Here is a 23,755-nt window from a genome sequence, read left to right as displayed (position 1 = left end):
AGGCACTATCCTACAGCCAATAATAGACGAATATTAGGGGCACAATAGTCCCAAGCCACTATGACAATGCAGCTCCATCTTAGACTAAACTTTCAGCTCCCTCAACTCCCAGCCACTCACACTCAGTCAAACTGATCAACCACAACACAGCACACGTAACACTCATCCAATCAACTAATCATTTCAGCGTAATTGAGAGGCCAGCCAATTAGAAACGACTGTGACTCAATGCCACGCCTTCTGCTTGCCGAATGTTGACGGATGTAGCTGTCATCCAATCACCCTTCTCGCGAGTACTTCCTCGTTGTTTGCGGTTCTGTATGTGATTGACAGCCATTCTCGCCAATGGCGGCTTAGACCTGGGCAAGGCAGGAAAGGGTGGGAGCAGCGGTTGCCTAGCGGTAGCAGTACGCGCAGGTCGGGCATAGCAGCATGGCGGAAGACGAGAGCGATCAAGAATCGGAGAGACTGGTAGAAGAGCTGGTAGCGATCGCGGATGAAGACGTGGGGAATGGCGACTTGTGCCGTGTGAACAGCAGGGAATACTGCCGGCGCTTTTGCGAGGTGAGCACCTGTGGGGGTTCTGTTAGAAGTAATAGTTCTCTGGGGTCCTGCTTCATTCTTTCTCTGCAGCAGCTTTATGATTTCCTCCCCATACCTACTCCCATCGCGGATGTAGAACGCCAAGTACTTTTCTCCTACTAACCCTCACTCCCTATTTGTCTTTAAATATCATTCCCATAAATGGTATCTATGTTCCTATAATCCATTTCCGGGTATTATCTCTTGCCTTTGGGAAGCAGATTTGATTTATATATATGTATCTCTTTGCCTCCTTATCTCATTCACTTTAATGTTTACATCAGCAGCAGGGTGGGTGTATGTTACAGCACATACACCAGTGCTGTCCCGACTACTCCTGTGCTGGGGGCCCACACCCTGACTGAACATATACAATGGTGATGTCATAAAAAGAAGTCTGTGGGCTTACTGGGGGCCATAGGCCTTAGGGTGAAGACACACAGAGCTACTAGTAGCAGCTACTAAAACAGACAGTGCTGATCATTTACTGATAATTGTACCTACGTGTGTTTTAGCAGTTCTGAGTATTGTCTTTGGCAGGGGATTTTCTGGCATTTAGTTACCTTGACAAGTAACTTCTAATAAGTAGCTTTGTCTTGACCGTAAGGCACTCTGGTGGCCCTCAGTCTGCCCATAGATTTCTTTTTAGGACATCACCATTTTCATATCTTCAGTTAGGGCAGTGGTCCCCAACCTTTTTTGCACCACGGACCGGTTTTAAGCAAGACAATTTTTCCAAGGACCGGGGATGAGGGGGGAGGGGTTTGGCGCAACTAAACCATAGTATATAATTTAATTATTACATACATAATGTAAATGTAATTATTACATTTTATGTTATGCCCTTTATTCTTATTATTACTACATAGAGCTTAAAGTAAAAAGTATAAAGTACTTTGGTCCTTGTCCTGATCAGTAGAAAGCTTCCTGGGCTTTGCCTAGCTGTTGTCATGGCTGTGTAACACATCGGAGAGTTGGGATCACAGGTGATTGGGACCAGAGGTGGCCCGATTCAGCACAACCCACGGCCCGGCACCGGACCCCGGCCCGGTGGCTGGGGACCCCTGAGTTAGGGTGTAGTAGTTGGGACAGCACTGGTGTATCTGCAAGTGGATGGGATGCAGCCCTCCGCCTAAGGGGGAAGACACATGGAGCTACTAGTAGCAGCTACTTTTTCATGGCTACTAAACTCCAGAAAATATCTTGCCATAGACCAGGGGTGTCAGACTCAATCACATAAGAGGGCCGAAATCTAAAACACAGGCTAAGTCGCGGGCGGAATTTTTTTAGTTACTATGTAAGGAGAATGGAAATTGATCAGGCTGGATGGTCAGACACACTTGCCAAGGGCCACATAAAACAGCCAGGCGGGCTGGATTTGGCCCGCGGGCCTTGTGTTTGACATATATGCCATAGACAATACTGAGAATTGCCTCTGCTAAAACACATGTAGAGACAGTTATCAGTAAATGACCAGCATTGTCTTTTATAGTAGCAATGACAAGTAGCTACTACTAAGTAGCTCTGTTTGTCTTGACACTTAGGCGGAGGGCTGCATCCTATCCACTGGCCACCTGTTGTACAGTCCTATGTGCCTTATGCTACTGGTGTGTTTTGACCTCCACAGTGTTTAGGCAGCAAGCATTAATGGTCTGAATGCCTGACTTGTCAGCTCATGTATGTGTATTACCCTGCCTTTGGCAAACTTGGTTGAGGCTACCCTTTAGGGCAGTCACAGACGGGGAGATTAGTTGCCCCGCATCAAATCTTCGTTGCCACGGACGACTAATTTCCCCACAATATGGTTTCCAGTAGTCGCCCAAAGTTGCCTTGAGAGGAAACTTTGGGCGACTTCCAGAAATCGTAGCAACACGTATGCCATACCACCGGCAATTTACATTCTTGCCAGTGGGATGGCGTTGCAGGGAGATTAGTCGCCCGCGGTAACAAGATTTGTCGCGAGGCAACTAATCTCCCTGTGTGCCACTGCCCTTAGGGTGAAGACACACTGAGCTACTAGTAGCAGCTACTTTTTCACAGCTACTAAACTCCAGAAAATCCCCTGCCATAGACAATACTGAGAATTGCGTCTACTAAAACACACATAGAGACAGTTATCAGTAAATTATCGGCATTGTCTATTTTAGTAGCTGCTACTAGTAGCTCCGTGTGTCTTCACACTTAGAAATATCGAAGCCAACTCTTATGAGCTCTGGGCAGATTGTTTTCTCTTCATGGTTTTAGAGTAGTTAAAAATAAAAAAGTTGGACCTTCAGGTTCAGCCTTTTACTCACTCTACATAACTTGTATTTAACTGAGTGGTAGGTGGAAACTTCTAGTTTTCCTCAAAAGAGGAAATTTTCCCAATATCCAATACGGATATTGGTCCAGTCCCTGGGTCAAAACCCTGCTCAGAGTATTAGTATGTGTTGCCTTGGATTTTTTTACTTGCTAAAAGAGCATCAACACTGCTTGAAACTTTCTCATGTATCTGCCAGTACAACCACTTTAGGCAGAGAATGCCAGATTATCTCTTCTCTGGGCTTACTTTCTAAATGTAATGTCTCTTTTGAATACTTGTGTCCAAAACTGCAAAGCAAAATCTTACTGGCCTTTGCTGCCACTGACTCTCATTGCTTGCTACAGCCTACAGTACTTCATCATAGATTCACTTGTATTAGTCCAATTAAGGGTAGCTGTTGCTAGGATATTTTTAAATAGCAATTATGTGACATTACGTTTATGTATGTATAAGCCACTTAACCAGTTTGTTAAAAGCTCCCCACAAGCATATCATCTCCTGGATGGATTCAGTTGTTCTGCAGATTTGTGTGTCATTGGCAAACATAGACACTTTGCTTTTAATGCCTTCCTACAAGTCATTAAAGGGGACCTGTCGCCCAGACTTGAAAAGCTGTATAATAATGTCCTTTGCAAATTAAACATAAAACCCAAAACTATTGTTGTTTTTTTTACTTTATTAAAACATCATACCTATTATAAATGTATTTCAAAATCTGAGCTGCGCCGCCTCCATTTAGTACTTTCTAGATGTCACTGTGCTCCTCATATCCCCCCTCTCTGCTCATGGCCCATAATTATGTAGCATGGTATTGGATAGTAGGTCCCCCATTCAGGGGTACACACAAGATTTTGGGAGTGATATAAAACAGTAAATAGTAACAGTGCCCAAACCTGTTTTTTTAATATTGGCATTATATCCACTTTTCTCTTGTTTATAGCATATAAATGGCCTTTTGAGATACATAATGGCCTTGCTACATTTGTAAGGGAAATGATGACAGGCACAGTTGCAGTCAAAATGCCTGTGTGCTTTGTAGGTTTTAGGGCTGATTATTGGGCATGGAATGATTTTTTATTACTTTTCCCTTTCCATTATGTCACATAGTAGGACTAATCCTTACCACATACCGCTTATCCTTACTGATGCATCTGAGAGAAGGAACTGTATTCTAAAGTCTATGAACAAAATTCATGTTGTATAATACAAATTGCTTGTTTTTAAAGTGTATTATCAAAATATTTTCTGTCAATGTTTGGATCCTCTTTAAAGGGAAAGTTCACCTTTGATTTAACTTTATGTTCGTCATAGATTGGCCTATACTTAGCAACGTTTTACCTGGTCTTCAGTTTGTCAAAACTAGACCACATCTGCTGCAGCCCTTTTGTCCAGCTTACTACATAACTGATAGCAAATAAATGTGGGCTGATTACTAATTATAATGACATAATCCCCAAAGTGATCTATTAACACACTTTCGTATATGTTCCCCATTGCAAATGTCAAGTTTACAGGGCTATAATTGCTAGACTTAGTAAGCATTCTAATAGTAATAAATAATGGCCTTGCTACATCTGCATTGGAAATGGTTACAGGCAGTTGACTACCTGAGCACAGTGGTCTAAATGTCTTTGTGCCATGGCTAATCATTAACACCAGTGATTGGAATGTTGGACATTTCACCTCCATGACAGTGAGAAGCAGCAAAATGGGCATAGGGCACTTTTCAGCCATCTGAAGAGATCTGTCTGAATAGCAATCCATGTCCCATTAAAGGAGAAGGAAAGATACAGTCAGCTGTAGGGCCAAATGATCAAATAGCCCAATATCGCCCACCCGTAGGTTGGCATATCAGGAGAAGATTCACTCGCTTGGCGACCTCGCGAGAGGAGCAGATCTTTTAGTGAGTATGGCAACCCCCCCAATGATTGTATCTTTCCTTCTCCCTTAAGCTTAAGTTCCTGGAAAGTCAGTTTAGGAATTCATTTTCGGCTGGTGCCGCACTTGTCTTTTCCTAGCCACTTCCTACTAGTCCACAGGATGTCTTTTTTTTTTATTATATGGCTGAATATCTTTCTGCTCTTAATACTATGAACCTGCAGTACGTCACCATATCACTGGAGGCAGGAATTTTTTTACTTTTGCTTTTATGCTGTTTTGGTGAAATTACAAATGATAGCAAAAGAAAAAGCTAAAGGCTATGTGCCCACTGCGTTTCCTCATATGACTGAGGTCCGATGTATCCACTATTCATATCTGAAAGTGCTGTAAATGCAGACAATTTAGTAAGAAAAGGTGGGTAAGTAAGAGCACAGTACCTACACATGGGGCACATAAATGGACCAGCGAGTAAGAGCACAGTACCTACACATGGGGCACATAAATGGACCAGCGAATAAGTAAGAGCACAGTACCCCCGTCAGGCGCAATGTCTTGTTGGTTGTGCAACTTGTATGTTCTGAAACAGATCTGTGTAATTCTTTAAAACTGCAGTACATATGTTTTTAAAGCTCTAGGTCAAGGCAGTCCATTGGAATCTGACTTAGAATGACTGCTGACTGCTGCATCTTATTCTACCTGCAGGTTGTTGAAGATTATACTTCAAGATGCCAGGTTCCTTTACCCCAACTCCAAGTCCTCCAAACAGCTCTGTGTTGCTTCACATCTGCCACCATATCCTTCCCAGCCGAATGTGAGCACGTACAGTATGTTTTGAGTAGACTAGCTTTGTAAGTACTCTTTTCCTAATAAAATATTTTATTGTTTTTGTTCTGTTTTGCCTTGAAGTGTTCTAAAAACAGCCACCCCAAGAAGGTGACCCTTTTTTTTTTTTTTAAATGGGTTAGCTGGAGTAATGTATGCCTGTTTATGGCTGTGCCTTGCCTGATGGTTTTCTATGTTGGAATATTATTGCTCATGCATTGGACAAATCTTTTGTTGTGACGGTCAGAGCTTATTGTGAATGGGAGAGATCCTTGCTGCACAATAAGTCTTTAACCTTTAGTACTGACCGAAATTATGTAAATGGAAAAAATGCATTTCTATATGTGTTGCAATTTTATCATTATGTTTTATTTTCTATTTAGTTTCCATGAATTAAATCCCAAAGAATTGTGGCATGTGAATAGTGGCTTAATGTATATACAGAATATTATTTTTAGTCCTTAACAATTACCTTTATATACTTTAGCCAAGAATTGCTGAATTGCTTGCGTTGGCAGAAACATTTTTCAGAGCAACCCACTGTGTTTTTAAAGGACAGTAACAAAAAAAATGAAAATACTTCCTTTACATTTAAAGTTTTTCTGTTTTATCCAAGACCTGCAATTAACAATTTATTGGCAACAAGAGTACTATTTTATATGAGAGCTGCTTTTAACCTGTACTCCAGCAGAGAACCATGAATAATGTTTGGCTGTTATCCCTGTGTAAGAACTAAACACATGTTATTCTATGCAGCTTATCTGTTATCTACCATGTAACATGTGCCTTTTTGTCCAGTTTAACTTGAATTGCTGCCCCCAGCTACTTATATATATTAAATTAGTAGTTTTTACCATATGTACAGTTGTATGTAAATGCAGTTAAAACACCTTCATTGTTTTAATGGTACTGTTCCCTTAAATACATGTCACTTCTTATAATGGTAAATAACTCAACTCCCTATTAAAAAAACTTCTGATCTCCAAGATTCTAACAAGAGACATGCCAGTAAATGTGTCTATGCCCATCCTTTGCTTGTGTGTGAGTTTCTCTTTATTCAAGAAGTAACAAAACACTTTGTTAGCTTTGCGTACATGACCTTCTGTTAATCTCATGTATGTGTTTTTATTTACCTGTTTTAGGAGTCTGTTTGAATTGTTACTCTTCTTTGGAAAAGATGAGTTTTACGAGGCTCCTCTGAAAGACATTCTTGGCTCGGTGCAGGTAATGGTCTTTGTTTATGTGGGGATGGAACATCTGCAGTGATGGGAAGTAAATCAATTTAAAAAAGAGGGCGACGTTCCCTTAAGGTGGCCATACATGGGCCGATAAAAGCTGTCGATTGTCGAATTGGCAACTCACTGGCCCATGTATGTGGCAATAAGATGGGAATACTCGATCAATATCCAGCCAAATATCGGCCAGATGTTGTTTGGGCAGGTTTACATTGAACTGTTCCTTTAAAGGGATTCTGACATGATTTTTATGGTATCATTTTTATTTCTAAATTACACTGTTTACATAGCAAATAATTTACCATTTAAAGTTTTATTCATGAACCAACAAACGTATTTTTTTAGCTGTAATATTGGTGTGTAGGCGCCATCTCAGTGCATTGTGCCTGAGTCTGAGCTTTCAGAAGGAGCCAGCGCTACACATTAGAACTGCTTTCAGCTAACCTATTGTTTCTCCTACTCCCATGTAACTGGAGGAGTCCCAAGATGGACTTTAATGTTGTTTGTTGAACCAAATATAGTTTGTCTTAGATTAAATGCAAAAAACACCACAGCAAAATTAATTTAGTAGGTATGTATAAATATATAATGGTTGCGTTGTTGCTTCCATATATTATCTTGGGAATGCCAGATGTAGTGTGTGCCCCTGCAATCATCAGTGGCTTATCCTCTATGCAAAGAGCTTTATCGCAAATAGATCTAAAGAGACTGGAGAGACAGAGGCTTTATGGGGAGAACGGTTAGCTTTGTAGTTGGAAATAACACAATATCCCTATGTCCTATAGCCTATAGTGGAACATTTTCAGGGGTTTACTTTTGTATTTTCAAAGATGTTGTATTTTCTCTGACAAAATATGTGTATTGTAGGAGTGCCACGACCACCTGATCCGATATGATAATACAGATTTAAAGCTGGTCACTTACGTCATTAAGGATGGCGGGCCTTGGGAGAATCCAGTATTACAAGCTATACTCAAGGGAAGATCGGAACCACAGGATATAGGTGATTGCTCATTAACAGTTTTCTTGCTTGAAAGTTTTTTGAAATCTACTACTTTAGATTGTTAATGTTTAGGGCAACTGTTCAGCTGAGCTCTAGACTAATGTGCCTGATACATGGTAGGTGCATGGATGTAGAATTAGGACCAAAGAAGTTCTTTATACTTGAGCTTCACAGGAACTGAACTTGTGACAGCAGTGGTGTGTACTCCATTGACTGTGTTTAGTACTTTTTGTATTTTTGTTGACATCAACCAAATTGTGCAACCATTGGTCAGTGTCTGAACTAATAGAATTTAAATGAACCTGTCGGAGGGGACTGAACTGGGTGGGTTGCTTGATATCCCTTGATCGCCCCAACATAAAAGAATTGTTGCGTCGATCTTTTTTTTTGCATAAATTTCATTTTATTTGCATATACAGTTGCTTTTGTGTTAAAGGGGTGGTTCACAAAAGGTGAACTGGCCCTTTAATTGTGTTTAAACTTTCTCCCATCTCTCTTTTTATACAGTCGACAGGTATTTGAGGTCTGAGAGTGAGTTCTTCTTTGAGTTGCGAGTGAGGTACCTCATTGCCTGTGAGCGTATCCCAGAAGCAGTGGCTCTCATCACAACTTGCCTAAGTAACAGCGATGTCAGTAAAAACCTGTACTACCATCAAGCGTACTTCATATGCCTACATATGACCCGATTAACTGACCAGCTTCTGCACGAGGTTTGATACCTTTTTCCTTGTTTGTCTATGCGTTTGTAAAGTAATTCCGCAAGCATTGTTAATGAATGGTTCCTTAAGTTAAAGGGTGTGCTGTTCTTTTATTCCTCCCTCTTGTTTTTTTTTTGGTTCTTTTTGTAACTTGGTTTTAGCTTTTTATTGAAAAGTTTTATCAAAAAGGAAAAGAGAAAAAAAAAAAACATTGTAATCTGTTGTACATTATAGTCTGAGCTGTTATACAATTTTGTTACATGGTACAGAAAGAAAAATTCCCGTGCAAAATTGTCATTTTCATTTAGCACATTGTTTCATCGTATTACTGTTTTAGGTCATATAAAAGGGGATTTAGACCCGGGTAGGTCATTAACATCTATAAGAACAGGGAGGAAACAAAACACAACAGGTCTTCGTTGTAAATGTTTTTTTTTGTTTGAGGGGCTGCTGCTTCTACTTCTAGGTCCAGGTTTCACATAGTTCTTTATACACATCTGTGGTTGTAAAGATGTCCCATCTAGCCCATATTGAATCGGGGAATTGTACCTATGATTCTGGCTGTCATATGTTCCATTCCTCTCATGGCAGTTATCCTGGGTATTATCTCTGAGTGTGTTGGTGGGTGTGGGTTTTTCAACCGCTATGTGATCCCCATTCTACATGCAGTCAGGATGTAATTTGTTAATCTCTGTTCATCTGTGGTATTAAGGTCAGATGGTTTCCCAGTCAAAGTAGTTAGTGGGTCTAGAGTATACTCTCTATAAAATACTTTATTTAGGAGTCTCCACCCTTCCCCAAAATGTGGCTAGGGAGGGGCAGTACCACATTATATTGGCAATGTCCCTATCTCCCCGCAGCGTCTCCAGCATTTCCCATTTGTGTTTTTATAATGGAAATAACATGAGTGTTACATTTTCTCCTGGCTTTTATGAAGGTTTTTTTTTTTTTTTTTTTACTGTTTTAGGTTCAAAAACATTTTGTTAGGCTTGCAGATTACTGCCTTCAGCATCACCTCACTCAGTACTCCTACACTCCTGTAGTGTGCTGCTGTTCTATAGTACCCTTCCCAGCACTGTAGTGTGGTCTTGGAAGCAGTTGAAATAGCTTGTACTGATGTGTGCTGTAGAACTATGCCAGTGTAGCTGATCTACTGTACTACCCCCCAGTGCAATAGAAAGATTTAAAGAGGACCTGTCACCCAGACATAAAAAGCTGTATAATAAAAGTCCTTTTCAAATTAAACATGAAACCCAAAATATTTTTTTTATTACCACATCCATACCCATTATAAAAGCATTTTAAAATCCCAGCTGTCAATCATATAATGCCTGCCCCGCCTCTATGCCTTAGGCATAGAGGTGGGGCAGACAGTTACTTTCACTTTCAATTCAGAACTTCTTAGATGTTGCTGCTCTCCTCACATTCCCCCTCTCTCCTCACCATCTAATTGTGTAACCAGTGCATGGACATGGGCATCAGGTCCCCCCATACTGGCACAGAAACAAGATTTTGGCATAATGCAATGCCTGCTTTGATAACAGTGTCCACAAAATGGCCCCTGCCTGCAATTGTGAATTCCAAGGCTGAAGAAAATAAGATTAATTTATATAGTGTAGGTGAAGTTTATTTTGCTTGCCAAACACAATAGAAAACAATTTGAAATTATTTCTTAAGGTGACAGGTCCGCTTTAAAGGACAAGGAATCCCAATCTTACACACTTAAGATACAAAGGCATCCACCATGCCTCCACATTCATTTCCTCCAAAAACCTCCATGGCCACTTTCTTAAGTACTAAGAGTATTAAGTTTATTGCACTGTGAAGAAAATAACAAAATGCACAATTAAATAATTTGGGCAGATGCATTTGAAATATATTTGCCATTTTTACTTGAAATGTTGTGCCTATTAAAGCTTATTAACTTCAGTTCCTGTCAATTCATAAAACAGTTCTTTTTACCAACTTAATTTTTAAGCAGAAATATTGTTCCATGGGGTAACAATGACGTGAGTTTCATTTCAGTTATGATCCATGTCCCTGCTGTATGGCTGAGTTATGGTTGGACCTTCACCTAGAAATAAGGGCAGTAGAATTTTTAAAAGATAATTGTGTCACTCTGCCTTACTTATGGGTAATTTCCTTTTGATGGTGGCTGTGTGCGATGCAAGCATTCAGTTTTTGTGTGGGCACACATCCAATGAACTAAAAAAAAAAAAAAAAAAAATCATCTTCAGCTTTTTGGACTATTTTAATGATAAAAAAAAATATTTTAGCTATGCCCTCTTAATATGTAGTCTTGTTGATTTATTTAATGCAGCATGTTCTAAGGATAAATGCAAGAGATGGGGTAGAAATTATCTGCAGCACTGAGCTGGAAGGTAAAACGGTACTGGCGTTGCAGCTGAGCGAAGCTTTCCTCCTCACACAGCTACAGACTGGGGAGATGGACTGCATTTGGTAAGTACTTTAGACTCCTTGCCAGAAATATGTTCTTTAATTGGGCAGTAAAGATTAATGATATAATTGTTAAAAAAAAAAAAAAAAAACAATGTTCTGCCCTATGTTCTTTTCCCTGCTATAGACTTTGTTACATAGACTGTGCTATTGATTAATATCCTTGCAGGCTTTTGAAATGGTAACATTATACCCCATCCACTGAACTGCATCATTCTTCACCTGTCATCTCTCTTTATTTTGTTTTTGGGCTTTTGTTTAGTGTTTCTGCAGCTGAGCTACAGAAGAGATGATTTTGAGGTTAGGTTAGATTAGGGGTGAAGAACCTGCTATGGTGTTTGCCAATTGTTCAGTCAGAAAAGTCAAGAAAGTAAGGTTTCCTCACAAATGAGTTTTTCAGCAGTACAGGTATGGGACCTGTTATCCAGAATGCTCGGGACCTGGGGTTTTCCGGATAAGGGGTCTTTCCATAATTTGAATCTCCATACATTAAGTCTGCTTAAAATCATTTGAATATTAAATAAACCCAATAGTATTGTTATGCCGCCAATATGGATTCATGCAGCTCAGTTGGCATCAAGTACAAGGTACTATTTTATTAACACAAAGAAAAAGGAAATCATTTTTAAAAATTAGACTTATTTGCTTTAAAATGGGAGGTGGCCGTTACGTATTTCGTTGCTTTCTGAAATACAGATATTATGAATAAAGCTGATCCTACATGGGTAGAGATGTATCTTTGCTGGATTTGTCAACCCGCTCAGGAAAGCACAACAGTGCAGTGTAGTCTCTTCCCTTCACAATTGAGAACATGGAACAGACTTCGGCGTGAAAATGCCACTCCTTTTGTATGTACATACGTGCATTATCATCATCATCATAATTAGTATTGTTATTAATATTAACATGTATTTATAAAATATATTCTAGACATATTCTTCAGCGCTGTACAATAAATGGGTGTATACATTAAACATTCAAAAACAACCAGAAATCAATAATTGGTTCTACAATCAAATGAAATTTTCATTATTTCAAGCTTTTGTCCATTTTTAACAGTTTAAAAATACATATTTAAGGGTTTTTTTTTGTACTTATTACCTTGTCTGTTTAGTAATCCAGATTGTCAGAGCTGATTAATGTATCAATTTTAAGATTGCATTGGCTGCATCCACTACTGTGAATGTTACAGACTTTGTTAAAGAGCATATGTTGTTATGCTTTATTGGCTGTGAGACATGGGGTCTTCTTTGCATTCTCCCATAATTAAGCTGGATTGCCGCAAATGCCATCCCCTTCCGAAAGGTAAGGCAAGGTGATGACCTGTTCAGAAGATTCTACGCCCTTGGTAGCACGGAGTTACCACAGAAAATCTCCCTATGTGCCAGGAACTTTAAGCATTGTTTCCATTTCAGTTTTGGTTTTGTGTTACAAATCTTTTCTGTTAGTTCTGCGTGTTTTTGACACTGCCTGGTAGATTATGCTTTTTTGTCTGACCCAGTGTCCTGGCAGTGATTTCCGGCTCATTGCCTGGGTCTACACATTGCTGCTTTTTCCTCAGTGGCCTCTCCATCAGTGTCTAATAACTTCTGTGTGCCAGTGCTGTTTTTTGATATGGCAGTAAATTGTAGGGGACGGGGGGTCATTGATTCATTGAAGCGCGTAAATCCTTCTAAGAAGAAGAAATCGGGACAGTTGCCATTACTAGGCATTTCCTTACACAAGTTTTCTGTTGACTTTAGTGGATCTTAACTGGTTTCAGCTTGCAAATTTTATTTGGAAAACACCATTGACGATTCTTGAAAAACAACGATAAGCACCAAAATGACCAATTCGCCTGGGAATAGCATTTTTTCTTTGAAATAAACCATCTAAACCTTTGAAGATCAACTTATTGGACTGCTTTAAAACTTTCCGATCTCTGAGGAGCTTGGATGTTGGGGAAGTAATGAATGCTTTTCTGGAGGGCCTGCTAAACTTCAGAGGAATTTATTCTCAGCTTGTGGTTTTAAAGTAGAAAAAGTTGATAAAACGGAAAACCATGGAGTTATAGGATCAATGGCATGGGAATTAGCTGCCATACAATTGAAAACTCACCTGATACTGGTTCTGTGACACTTTCTTTTTAACATTTTTAGATTCCAGAGCATAATAATTAATACAGAAGAGGTCTAATTTTTACTCTTCAACAATGCCATGTAGGAAATCCCTCAAACTGAGAAGCTCAAAGATACGCTGAAAATTGAATTTTTCTGCTGTATACGTTTTATATTATTGTAATAATATAATATAAAAATATGACATCTACATAGGACAGGGACATGCATGACTACTGGGTCCCACATATGAGGAAAATTACTAAAGCCATGGAAGATATTCACCAAGAAGAGATATTATCAAAAAAATGTGGCCTAAAATATTAGGTTGTTCTTATGACACAAATCAACTGGAAAATGACTTTATTAAATGCAAGATGGTGTAGAGCATAACTGAAGGGATGGGTTGGCTGTACCAGTGCCCTGGTATGTGCATTAATGGAAACTAACAGCCTTAGGGGCTGTATAGATGGTGGCAGATACTTGGCCATTGGTCTCCTATACAGAGGGCAGCTCAGCTTAGACTACTGTCTTTGCAAATGGCTAGTACTTTCCATAAGGGTTTCATGAAATGGCTGGCCCCCAGTAATCTACCGCTAGTGTCAGTTTGGGTGAAGGAGGGCGTGCTTCCTTGAAAGTGAGCTTGAAAGTAGTTCTTTCTTCTTTTTTAGGAAGGTGAAAGTAGAGAAGAAGAGAACATGGTGATTCAAAAATCGCCTGGAACTCTGAATAGCTGCCCCTTTTCACTCATAAATCAGCATATACCAACAGAATTGCCTCCGCTAAAGGTATGCCACACCATTTTGCATTTAATAAAACCAAATTTATATTTCTTATGGACTATTTTGAGATTTTTGGGTTATAGTTTAGGTTTATTTTTTTTTTTTTGTGAAAACCCTGCCCCCACTACTGGCTAACCTTGGCAATGAGTGAGCTGGGGAGAAATACACTTTTATTGAAATGTTATGAGAAGATACAGGTGTGGGATAACATCTAAAATTTCTGGACCAGATAATGCATCATTCCTTAAAGAAATACTGTCATGTTTTTTTCAAAACGCATGCGTTAATAGAGCTTCTTCAGCAGAATCCTGCATTGTAATCTGTTTTTCAAAAAGACAAACATATTTTTTATATTTAATTTTAAAGTTTCACATGGGGCTAGCCATATTCTTCATTTCCCCAGGGTGCCACAGCCATGTGACCTGTGCTCTGATAAACTTCAGTCACACTTTACTGCTGAGCTGGAAGTTGGAGTGATAGTCCCCCCTCCCAGCAGCCAATCAGCAGAACAATGGGAAGGGAGCAAGATAGCAGCTCCCAGTAGGTATCAGAATAGCACTCAATAGTAAGAAATCCAAGTCTGGCTTGGGACTCCTCCAGTTACATGGGAGTAGGAGAAACAATAGGTTAGCTGAAAGCAGTTCTAACGTGTAGCACTGGCTCCTTCTGAAAGCTCAGACTCAGGCACAATGCACTGAGATGGCGCCTACACACCAATATTTCAGCTAAAAAATACATTTGTTGGTTCAAGAATAGAATTTGAAATGGGAGAGTGAATTATTTGCTATGTAAACAGTGTAATTTAGAAATAAAAAATATACCATAAAAATCACGACAGTATCCCTTTAATGTGAAGCACCTTGAATTAAGGCTATCAGAATACATATGTAAATAAATCTTAAATTGTCCAGTTAACACTGGAATGTACGCTGGCTTAACATCAAAAGATTATGGCACAAAAATGAAGTTCAAAAATCAACAATAGTCTGTTTAAGAATGACACAGAAAATGTGCATAGCCAGCTAATGGAGCCTTTATCAGCAACATGTTCCTGGATAACGGATCCTGAATTTTCAGGATATTTAAAATACGGATTTCTGTAGGTCTTGTTAGGACTTTGTGTACCCAGGACAAGGTTTGCATATTGCATAAATTGTGTAAAATGAATGAACAAAAGTCATCTATGTGTGTGCTTTATGCTTGTCTGCTATTCCGACCACTTGCCTTCCTTGGATACCTCTGCCGCATTAGATGTTGGATATCCTATATTTATGTATTCAAAGGTTCATTGGCTTTGCCTGTTTAACTGTGAGCTCTCGTGGAGACAAGGGAATTACTTGGAATTACTGGGGTCCTGGGTGTGAATATGAAAAAAAGACATGTCCTTTTTCTTTTTATCTTTCTCAGGGATTTAATATTTATTTGGAGCAAGCTTCAGCTGAAAATGAACTCCTCGAAGCAAGCCTTTGTTGAGCAGTGCTATCAGATGTTAAGGATAGCCACCAACATTAAAGTCATCTTCCCTTTCATAAAAACAATTTTAAATGAAGTAAGTATCTACTCACATATCACTTTATTCATCCATACTTATACATTGCTCTGTTCAGTGTTATCAGCTCCACAGATGTGAACAGAAACCAACCATGAAAATGTAGGCAGCACAGGCATTGTAACTCTTTAAAGAGAAACTGACACAAGAATAAATAATTTTTTATCATAACAATGTATTTGGATGCTATTTGATTTTGTGATTTTTACCCAATGCTTTTACATTACCTATCTGATCCGTAACAGAAGACCTTCCTCACACACCCTTGGCTCTCCAGAACGCACTTGGTGCACACTGCTGGAGGGATCGGCACCCTCACAAAATTCCAAATAGCAAAAAAAGCACTGGCATACGGAGCTGGACTAGCCCTTTAAAAAATCTTTATTGCGGAGGTGCAACGTTTCGGGGCAAAGTGACCCCTTTATCATGCCTTTACCTATCTGATCCCCCATGTTTCTCTATGTGGCGGCTGCCATATTTGTAGGCCTTTAGCGTTAGAAGTAGGAATGCACCGAATCCAGAATTCGATTCTGCCTTTTTCGGCAGGATTCGGATTTGCCTGAATCCACGCTCCTGGCCGAACAGAATCCTAAAGAGCATGTGACTTTTTGTCACGTAAAGACGGAATTTGGATGAATCCTTTACAAAGGATTCAGGGGTTTGGCCGGATCCAAAAAAGTGGGTTTTGTGCATCCCTAATTAGAAGCTGTAAAAGGTTGAGAAGGGGGATGGTCAGGTTGGCAAAACAGTCAGGAATAGGAACTTCAAGTAACAATTACCTATAACAGTAGGCCTATTGGCTAAAAATGATCAACTTAAGTAAGATTTAATGTATATTCATATTAGTAGTTTTTAGTGTCATTATCATTTTAAAGAAAATATTCTTTAGCTTCTGCATTTTCTGATATGATTATAGCATTTTCAACACTGACACGGAATTAATAATTTTCTGATAAGGCGCAATTCTGTTACATAGAACAGTTAGTAACAGTTTATAATTGCACATGTAGGCAATTCATTAGGTGTGTGTCATCTGTACAGAGTATTCCTTTTCTCTTTTGCCACCCTGATTCTATAGAAAGAAAGCCTGGTAACATCAGTTAGAATTGGATGTCCAACTTCAGCTACAGAAAGAAACTAATATATCTGTTTTTCTAAAACCATTTTGTGGGTTTGTAGCTAAGTTGGTATGTTTTCTAGTGTGATACTTAACTAGATTTTTATGCTCTTACACTTATTTCATTGCAGGTTGGAGAAGTCGCTGGGCAGTTGGCTGTAGAGCTTTGTGGATGTGCATTACAATTAGACCTTCATGATAACCCAGAAACCAAATCATTAATTTATAAAACAATTGCTTACCTTTTGCCCACTGACTTGGAGATTTGCAGGGTCTGCGCTTTATCCGTTTTCTTCTTGGAGAGGACCGCCGAATCCTATGCTGCAGTCGAACGCTTGTACAAATGTTCCGACGAGGATTACAATGAATTTTTGAGCTGTGTTGAAAACCGGGTGCGTTTTGAATTGCTTCCCATTCTGAAAAGGGGGTTAATGTTTGATCCAGAGTTTTGGAATTTCTCTATGATCGAGGAAAAATGTACTTCTCTCCTTGGGGAAGATGAGCCTCCAGCATCATGTAATGCAAGTACACTGGATACTGAAAATTCAGATACCTCTAATATGGACTTGAAAAATGGGGTCATTGACAATGGAGAGTCCAGGAGCACCAGATCAAAAATCTCTCTTGTTAAAAAGAGTATTCCTCCTATGCTTGGCTCTTACAAGATAGATCATAATGTTCCCGTTCATCAGTGTACCCTGTGCAACAAGGTGATCCTTGGTGGCCATATTTTCAGACATGCTCAGGCTCATCAAAAAAAAGGCTGCTTTTCGTGTGTTTTATGCTCCAGGAAGTTCAGAAATCGCGTTAAAATCCTTAAACATTTAAAGAACCACATAAAGAAAATGCAGGTACAGCCAATGGCTGCACTTGACGCTGCTTCTGTTGGATTAACAGACTCTGCCTCAAGTGGAGATAAAGAAACATCGTGCTTGGAAAATGGAAATTCTAGTAGTTCCACCACTGATGTTTTAACTGTTGCCCCAGCCGTAAATATGACTTATCCAGAATCCATTCATCCCATAATTCCTGTTGAAAATCACTCAGCTGATCATATTAATCAGCCTGACGTAAATGATTCAGAGGACGCAGTTGATGTCACGTCCAGTGCTAACGATGCCTCTGACTGCATTAAAATAAATGGGTCTGTTTGCCCTCTTGCAGCAAAGCAGGCTGTAAAGGAGCAAGGTGTTTATAAATGCCCGGCTCAAGGGTGTATACGTCTTTTTACAAAGATGAGGTCTCTTAACAAGCATGCCAGGATAGCCCACCCAGCGGATGCGAGAGTGCAGCAACACTTAATGAAACACAACAAGGGAAAATGCAGATTCTGTCAGAGAAGGTTTGCCGATTCCAAACACTTTTTTGATCACATGAAGAGGCACATTTATCCCGAGGTCTATTTCTGCCAGCATTTAGATTGCAGTAAAAGGTTCAAGCTAGTGACCCATCTGGCAGAGCACCTGCTAAGCCATGAATCATTCCAAGCTCAGTGTAGCTTTGTTAACTGTTTTGAGATTTTTGATAAACTCTCCTCACTTTATGAGCATGAAGCTGTGCACTATAGTCAGAATCCCTGTGAAGCTGCCACTCCATATCCTGATGTGGAGATCATGGCCGGTGTTGCTGCTTCCAGTGCTTCTGTAGGCAATGCTCATTTAGATCAGGTTCCTTCAGATGGTTGTACAAAGGACCATATTCTTGCAGAGAATTCTTCCTTGGGGGAATTGCACGACTTGATGGACAATTACAAGCACTTCTCTAGGCTTTCTAAAGGAAAGAAACCTGAGGACAACACGGAGGTAGCAGACTTACCAGTACCTGTTTGGAAAGCAAGAAAGGACACAGTTGAACCAAAGACCTATACACAGACAGAGAAAAAAGTAAATGGGGACATCCAGAACGTTAATAGAAATTCACAAGAAAGTTCAAATCTGCAAGAGATTGAGCAGCCACAGCCTCCTGAGCAAGGAAACTTGGCACAAAGTGACATTGCCGATGGAAGTAGTCTGAATAAATGTAACGTGCAGGAGCAGACTGTAGTGCAAACACCTTGCTTGTTGGATACCGCACCACCTAATACGGAGACTGTTGCAAAAGAGGGTTTGGTTATGGATGACATGCAGGACGTCTTTGAAGAAAAAGGTGCTGCTGGGTTTGCTTGCTCCAAAAGGCCTCCAGGCTCTCCTCTTACAACATATGGTAGGGCTCCTAAGGCGCCATTTATCAGACCTCAGCCTCCAAGTTACCTAGATGAACAGTATATCAGTATGCCTAAGCGGAGAAAAAATGCTGAGGAACTGACGCATGAAAACGACAAAGTTTCTAAAAAATCATCAGAAAGATTCAGATGTGGGAAGTGCCTAACTAATTACTCTAGCTCAGAAGCACTTAATGAGCACACAGCACAAAACAAATGTCAGCTTTATTTTGGGTTTGACTCCGATGATGAAAGTAAGTTGATTTTTTTTTTTTCCTCAGTTTGCCATATGTATAGTTTTCATGGGTTATCCACAGGTATTCTACCCCCATCTGCCTTATGCTGGTTTATCATGTGCTCCATGGTGGTTTGATATGGGCTATTATAACTAGTGGATAGATATGAGGTTTTAGTTGTGGCAGACCTAGTAAAACGTTGCCTTTAGAATTTTCTTCATGTACCACATGTGCAACAATTTTTTTTTTTAATTTGTTTTTTATATTTCACAAATTTTATCTGTTGTCTTCCACGCAAGTGTTGGCCAGGTACTTGTATGGCAGCTACCATAGCTATATAGTAGCTTTCTTTCTTTTTCTTTATTTCTTTTCTTTCTTTCTTCCTTTCCTTTCCTTCCTTCCATGTAGTTCCTAATACTTAAAGCTGCAGTGTGTATTGGTTAACCTCAAGCTACAGCTACATTTTTAAACCCTGTATGACTGGGACTGTGTATGTGATGAGCCTCCAAAATGGTCACACCTGATGTCTGTGGCAGCCACTGGCAAGAATAATAAAAAAAAAAAACTCTGGAGATGTATGGCAAAATGATTTTAGCTTAACTTATGTTCACAGAATATGAGATGGGGAAACATAGACAGACCTTGCCACATCATGAGATTAAGGACCCCCCACCATATTTATTTGTGCCCTATTTTAAATCCTTACTGTACCTATATATTTGTTATTTTTTATATATGGGAAGCTTTAATGTTTGCTCCCTTCTTTTGAGCTGATGTGCCCCTTAGTTTTCTTTTAATTTACAGATGCCCAGTCTACTCCTTTTTCACTAAATATCCCTCCAACATTACATTCTAACTCTTGTTCTAGTTACTCGTTTTTCACCTCAACCCAATTTCTATTTCCCATTCATATTTTGTATGTTCCTTATTTGCCCACCATCTTTTTTGCCTTTTTCCCATCCTTTCCACCATTACTTGCTTCCTTCCCACTATTAAGTGCACTCTACTTTTCTCTTAACTCTCTTTACTCTTCTTTTCATTTCTCTTTTTGCCACCCTAATCCTTATATGACCCTACAACTTTCCTTTTTCTTTTATACCCACACATCTCACTCCGTTCTGCTTTATATTCTTGCACCCTCTTTTTTTTCATTTCTACTTCTTCTGTCCCTTTATTTCCTCCACTGTTCTCCCCTTTGTATCCTTCTGTGCAGAGAACACACTGTCAGTGATCCATAAAATTATTGGACGGGGTGCGGTAGCAACACACAACATAACAGGCCACAACCGGCTAGATGCCGATGGCCTTCACTATAATTTACGGGACTAAAATTATATGAATTTTGTGTTTTTCCAGCATTCTTCACACCATTGTTTGGTGTGGGTGCCGATTAAACAAGTGATTTAGATGATAGTGTCCTATGATCAGCATATTAACTGGCCTGAAAGTAAACCATAGCAGGAATAAGTTGCCTTGTACACAGCTATTGGTCAGTCGTTTAAATCCATTTAGTGTCGGGACATTCCCGTAAAGGCAAACACAACATTTGCATTGACTATAGTGCACATATTAAATACCTGCACACCACATTAAATTGCCATAATAATGCTAAAAAAAACATTTGCATAACCATTTTTTTTGTGTCAGATGCCCGGGGGTACACTCTTCTCTTCTCTTCTCTTCTTATGAGCACGCTTTAATGTTATTAAATGTTGCAGCAGTTTATTTCCGCTATTTCCTATGACAAATGTGGTTTTATTCTGGAATATAATAATCTAAGTTTTCAGCTGCTGTTGAATGAAAACAATTTTTGATTCTTTTGATCCACCTCTTCTGTGGGATCATTTAATAGATGCTTTAGATACCCTCCTACATCATATTGAGTTACTGATGCATTGTGTAGATTGTTCATCAGAATGTATCCAACTACTTTGGGGGTGTTACAACTAAGTATTGGCACTGAGCCCATTCCTGCGGTTTTGCAGGAGTTGCCTGCTTAAAAGGCAGTCATGTCATGTATGGCACCTTCTGTAATACAGCGATTTAGCCTGTGGGCTAGTTGGTCACATACCTATGAGTATTAGCTTGTGACTACTGCATTGTTAGAAGGCAATCCCAGTACCTATCCCTAGATGCTGTAATGCTAATGTTACACTTAGGGGTACATTTAATAACCTTGAAGCTAATCAGCCATATAGATGGTGGAAAACCCAAGGGAGTTCTTTAACCCGCTTATGCTTTCTGGCATCGAATGTTCATGGATCAAGGCTTCATGGATCTTTAATAGCCCTAAGGATTTAACTTACCATTGCATTTTTGGTTGGGAACACATTCACACCATTGGAGCCACTTCACTTTAGGAAGTTTTGCTTAAAAGGCCATGTGTGACATTAGCCTAAGTGACATAGGAAACTGCGCACACATTTTTGTAGCAGCTTTAAAACATGAGCAAATCTCCCTCTAAGCCCCCCTAGTTGCCACCTTGTACTTCCCAGGCAATATACCAACCCACGTACCTGTAACATCATGCACTTTGCACGTTTGTCAGCTTGACTTTGGGTGACTCTCTCTACCTGCATGACCCTGCCTTGACTCCTGAGGGCTTTATTAGGCTGATGCCAGACAGGGCATCAGCCTTTCCCTGTGCCGGCGCTCAGAGCCATTGTGTTGGGACACACAGCAGATTTTGGCACCAAAATGTATACTCGCTTGTTTTGGTGCTGAAGTTCACTCGATGTGCATACACCTGGGCCAATGCAGTGGCTCCAGGTACAGGCACTAGGAAAGGCTGATGCCAGCATAGGGGCTTATTCTTGGTCTGAGTTTATCCACATGCCAATCAGCCACACTTGGCATTATCCTTAAGGTGGCAACACATGTGGCGATTTTCGATCTTTTTGGTCGCACGGAAGATCGTTCCCACCCTCCACAGACCTTCAGGGCTGAATCGTCAGATATGGAGTTAGAAACAATAGGATTTCTACCTCTTTCTGCCGATTCAGCCCTGAAGGTAGATTTTGCTCAGGCGCCTTCAATGGCGCCCAATCAAAATCTTTTAACCTGCCCCTTTGGCGAGTCAATTGCCATACACGCACCGAATATCGCACGAAACAAGGTTTCATAGGATATCATTGGTGCATGTATGGCCGGCTTTAGACGTGGCAGCTTTGGCTTAATAAATCATAGCATCCATACAGAATAACAATGATTCAGGTTTAGGTTGTACTCTCTATAGATGAAATTATTTCAGTTTTAGGCACAAAGATATTAATGTCATGAACTGTTTTCTTTCCAGGTGCCTGGTAATTGCACGAAGAAGGAGGCAACAGTAAAGTTCATTTTTGTTCAGATTGGCCTTAAGGAGTTGTCATCTTTCACCAGTCCACAAATATCCGTGGAGTTCTAGATGTGTTTTACAAGTCCAGAAAATTACTTGGTTTTACTGGGAACAAAAAGGTGTGCCATGTAACTTCCAGTGTATCCTGCATTCATGACTGAATCAAATAAAAATATTTTATATTTACCAACATTGTTTATGTTGAGATTTCATGTCACCATGGACTTATTTATTCAGTAATTTTGTATTATGAAAAACTGTGAGGTGGTTAAAGATGTTTGAAATGGAAAATGGAACCCCAATTCTTATGATTGAATCCCCAGTGCACAAAGCACTTGACTTGCTGAAATTTTCTGTGTTAATGTGCCTTGGCACGTGTTGCAATATACAGACAGAAAGAGTAACACAAGTGTAAGGAAATGGATTCCTCCATTAAGAAGTAATGTAAAACATTTCCTGGATTATTGTAGGCCATTCTACATGTTCTAATACGCTACAAAGTAATGTAGTCTTGAAAGAAGTACAACCCCTTTATATATATATATTTTTTTTTTTTTACTGTATCCCTTAACCATTAACCCTTTTTACACTCCATTGCCTTTAATTTTTTTGGTCTCAATGGAAATATCAATCTCTTTATATTATACTTCCCCTTGCCCTTTTTATACTAAAGTTTTGAGGATTACAATGTAGAAATCCTATGCTTAATTCCCAAACTTTTTTGGGTGCTACCAAATTTGATGCTTTGGCTGAAACATTCATTGGAGACATAAATAGAACAGCCTGAGTTTTTTGATCAAAATAAGTGAGTATTATATAGCGGTTTGTTGGGACTGTCTCGCCCCATCTAGACTGAGTGCAGTTTATTATATGGTGCTGTCCCAGCAGTATCTTAAGGTGGCCATACACTTTAAGATCCGCTCGCTTGGCGAGGTTGCCGAGTGAACGCATCCTCTCCCGATATTCCCACCTACGGTTGGCGATATTGGGCGAATTTAGGCTAATTCAGTCGTTTAGCCAAGTGATCATTTTATAACGACGGTAATGGGCGCAGTCGGTTCAGGGACTGCATCAATGAGCCGATGTGGTCCCCGATCCGACTAGATTTTTTAACCTGCCCGATCAATATCTGCTCAATTTCAGGCCAGATGTTGGTTGAGCAGGCCTGTAGTTGCTGCCCCTACACGGGCCGGTAAGCTGCCGAATTGGTTTAAGAGACCGATATTGGCAGCTACAATCGGCCTGTGCCACGTGGCCAACAATCGACCAGGTTGCCAATCCCATTGTGGGCATGCAGTTTATTACTGGTCTCCATAGGCCCTTCATCCTGATATGATCATTGGCCCATCGCATAAGCCTGATTTTGCCTAACATGTAGGTGCCCAAATCGGACCCAGTATGAGGCAAGTAGTTTGACAGCAGCCCTTCCAATAGAAACAATGTTCAATTTAAGACCCA

General features: G+C 39.9%; 1 protein-coding gene across 1 annotated transcript; it reads left to right on the top strand.

Annotated features, from left to right (window-relative positions):
* Positions 1-303: 303 nt before the first annotated feature.
* On the top strand, positions 304-22,487 carry znf654 (zinc finger protein 654). Its single transcript, XM_004912076.4, has 9 exons — positions 304-564; positions 5,468-5,613; positions 6,730-6,811; positions 7,690-7,825; positions 8,333-8,535; positions 10,844-10,983; positions 15,266-15,407; positions 16,656-18,978; positions 22,256-22,487. The coding sequence occupies exons 1-9, from the start codon at positions 433-435 to the stop codon at positions 22,264-22,266; spliced, it is 3,315 nt and encodes a 1,104-aa protein (XP_004912133.1). The 5' UTR covers positions 304-432; the 3' UTR covers positions 22,267-22,487.
* The last annotated feature ends 1,268 nt before the right edge of the window (positions 22,488-23,755 follow it).

The sequence above is a fragment of the Xenopus tropicalis genome, chromosome 2, assembly GCF_000004195.4.
Source record: "Xenopus tropicalis strain Nigerian chromosome 2, UCB_Xtro_10.0, whole genome shotgun sequence".
Classification (NCBI taxonomy): Eukaryota; Metazoa; Chordata; class Amphibia; order Anura; family Pipidae; genus Xenopus; species Xenopus tropicalis.
The sequence above is the reverse complement of the archived record's forward strand: the minus strand, read 5'-3'. Positions and strand labels throughout refer to the sequence as shown.